The sequence below is a fragment of the Teleopsis dalmanni genome, chromosome 2 (genome assembly GCF_002237135.1).
Source record: "Teleopsis dalmanni isolate 2A chromosome 2, ASM223713v2, whole genome shotgun sequence".
Taxonomy (NCBI): domain Eukaryota; kingdom Metazoa; phylum Arthropoda; class Insecta; order Diptera; family Diopsidae; genus Teleopsis; species Teleopsis dalmanni.
In genome coordinates this window covers 138,060,281-138,061,865 of record NC_051847.1, presented here as the reverse complement: position 1 = coordinate 138,061,865, position 1,585 = coordinate 138,060,281, and the positions used below count along the sequence as shown (strand labels likewise).

General features: G+C 29.3%; 1 protein-coding gene across 1 annotated transcript; it reads right to left on the bottom strand.

Annotated features, from left to right (window-relative positions):
- Nucleotides 1-338: 338 nt before the first annotated feature.
- LOC119684284 lies at nucleotides 339-1,003 on the bottom strand. Its single transcript, XM_038098291.1, has 2 exons — nucleotides 881-1,003; nucleotides 339-826 (listed from the first exon to the last, which is right to left on the bottom strand). The coding sequence occupies exon 2, from the start codon at nucleotides 799-801 to the stop codon at nucleotides 388-390; it is 414 nt and encodes a 137-aa protein (XP_037954219.1). The 5' UTR covers nucleotides 802-826; nucleotides 881-1,003; the 3' UTR covers nucleotides 339-387.
- Nucleotides 1,004-1,585: the final 582 nt, after the last annotated feature.

Sequence of the window (1,585 nt, the reverse complement as noted above, 5' to 3'; positions counted from 1 at the left end):
ATCATATCAATGATAAAGCATCCATACTTGTGAAATCCAGAAACTTTTCTTAGGAGGTGCAAGAGAAGTCATTTGATATGATGAATGTAAATATGATTCATTTACCTGAATGCATTCAATGTAAAGTATTGTCTGTACTACTTACGTAAAATAATAATACCGCAAAATAAATGCAATAATAAATGTGTGATGGAAAATATGTTATATTATATATTAATTAAGGGACTGAACTCTTTTTCCTCATAAAGCATTTAATACAATTAAAGGATGTGATATTACGTATTCTGCACTTTTTATTTGTTCAAGTTTTCTTGACAAATTTTAAATAAAATTAAATAATTAAAAATATGCATTTTACTAAAGTAAAATTTTTTCAGTTCCCGATAATTACTTTTGTGGTTTCTTGACAATGAAACGTGTAGGTTTCTTTAATAGGTTAAGTGTATAATGTAGGCCCATGTGTGGAGAGAAGTCCGTAAGAGTTGAAGTAAGTTCAGATTTTTTACAATAGAAACGTCTCGGAATTGTGTGCTTATCTGGAGGATAAAATCCATAGTCCGAACTTGTTGTTTTGTAAAAATGATTACATCTACGATCAATGCCATACCCTGTAAAGTTAGTTTGTGGCCGTGGATAGCAAAACTTAATATCATCAAACATATATCTGGTTATTGTGACTGGCTCAATCTTCATTGCCTTCACATAAATCTTCTCTGGGTTAGTTATACCTTTATATGGATCAACCTTATTTGCCTTGAATACAAAAGGAACATCCATGTATGGGCCATTTAGTAGCAACATGTTTGGTAGGTAGGTATAATCAGCCCTAAAAGAAGTTAAGTGTGAAATGTCTTATACATCAAAACTGCAAATTACTTACTATGTATCCGAAGAATTGAAAAATTTACGCAATAAAAAGGTTCACAGGAACAAAGAAATATAACGAACCTTGAATAAGCATAAAGAAATATACGAGCTGAAAAATATACACAAGTTTTTTTTTGTTTGAGTTATGAATATTACCAATCTAAATATTATTTTCTAAGAACTTAATTTGATGCACAGCTTACTAGATTCTATTTTTACTAAACAAATCTTAAAAATGTGTTAGTTTTTTGAAAATCTCTCAAACTTCTATATGTTCAAGACACAACTTTGTATATCTTGTGATAGAATCAGATTTTATTATTGATATCACACCTAAGTTATATGTTACATATTCTTTCCATGTGCATATATGTGGAAATAATATGTGAAAAATTCTTTGACTTGATTGATGTCGGTGATGAAAACTGTTTCTAACTGAGAGATATAAATGGGATTATGTCGTAGTACGAATTGTCCACAAACCTAAGTTCAACAACTGAATTAAAAAATATAAATTGTAGTTGTAGGAAACTAAAATACTACAGAAAGAGTTTGGTAGTGAAAAAAATATTTACCAATCCACTAAGAATGATTTTATTTAAGTCAAATCAGAGACAACACTAAAAACCTATTTGCGCCTGAGGTTAGCAGTTTTATAAGTTGTAAAAAGGGTGTATTTTCACTATGCCAGTCTAATAAATAAAATTACAAAGATTTG

Bases quoted from the DNA above. Each gene is read 5' to 3' on its own strand.
- LOC119684284 (XM_038098291.1), bottom strand. From the start codon at position 801: ATGTTGCTACTAAATGGCCCATACATGGATGTTCCTTTTGTATTCAAG.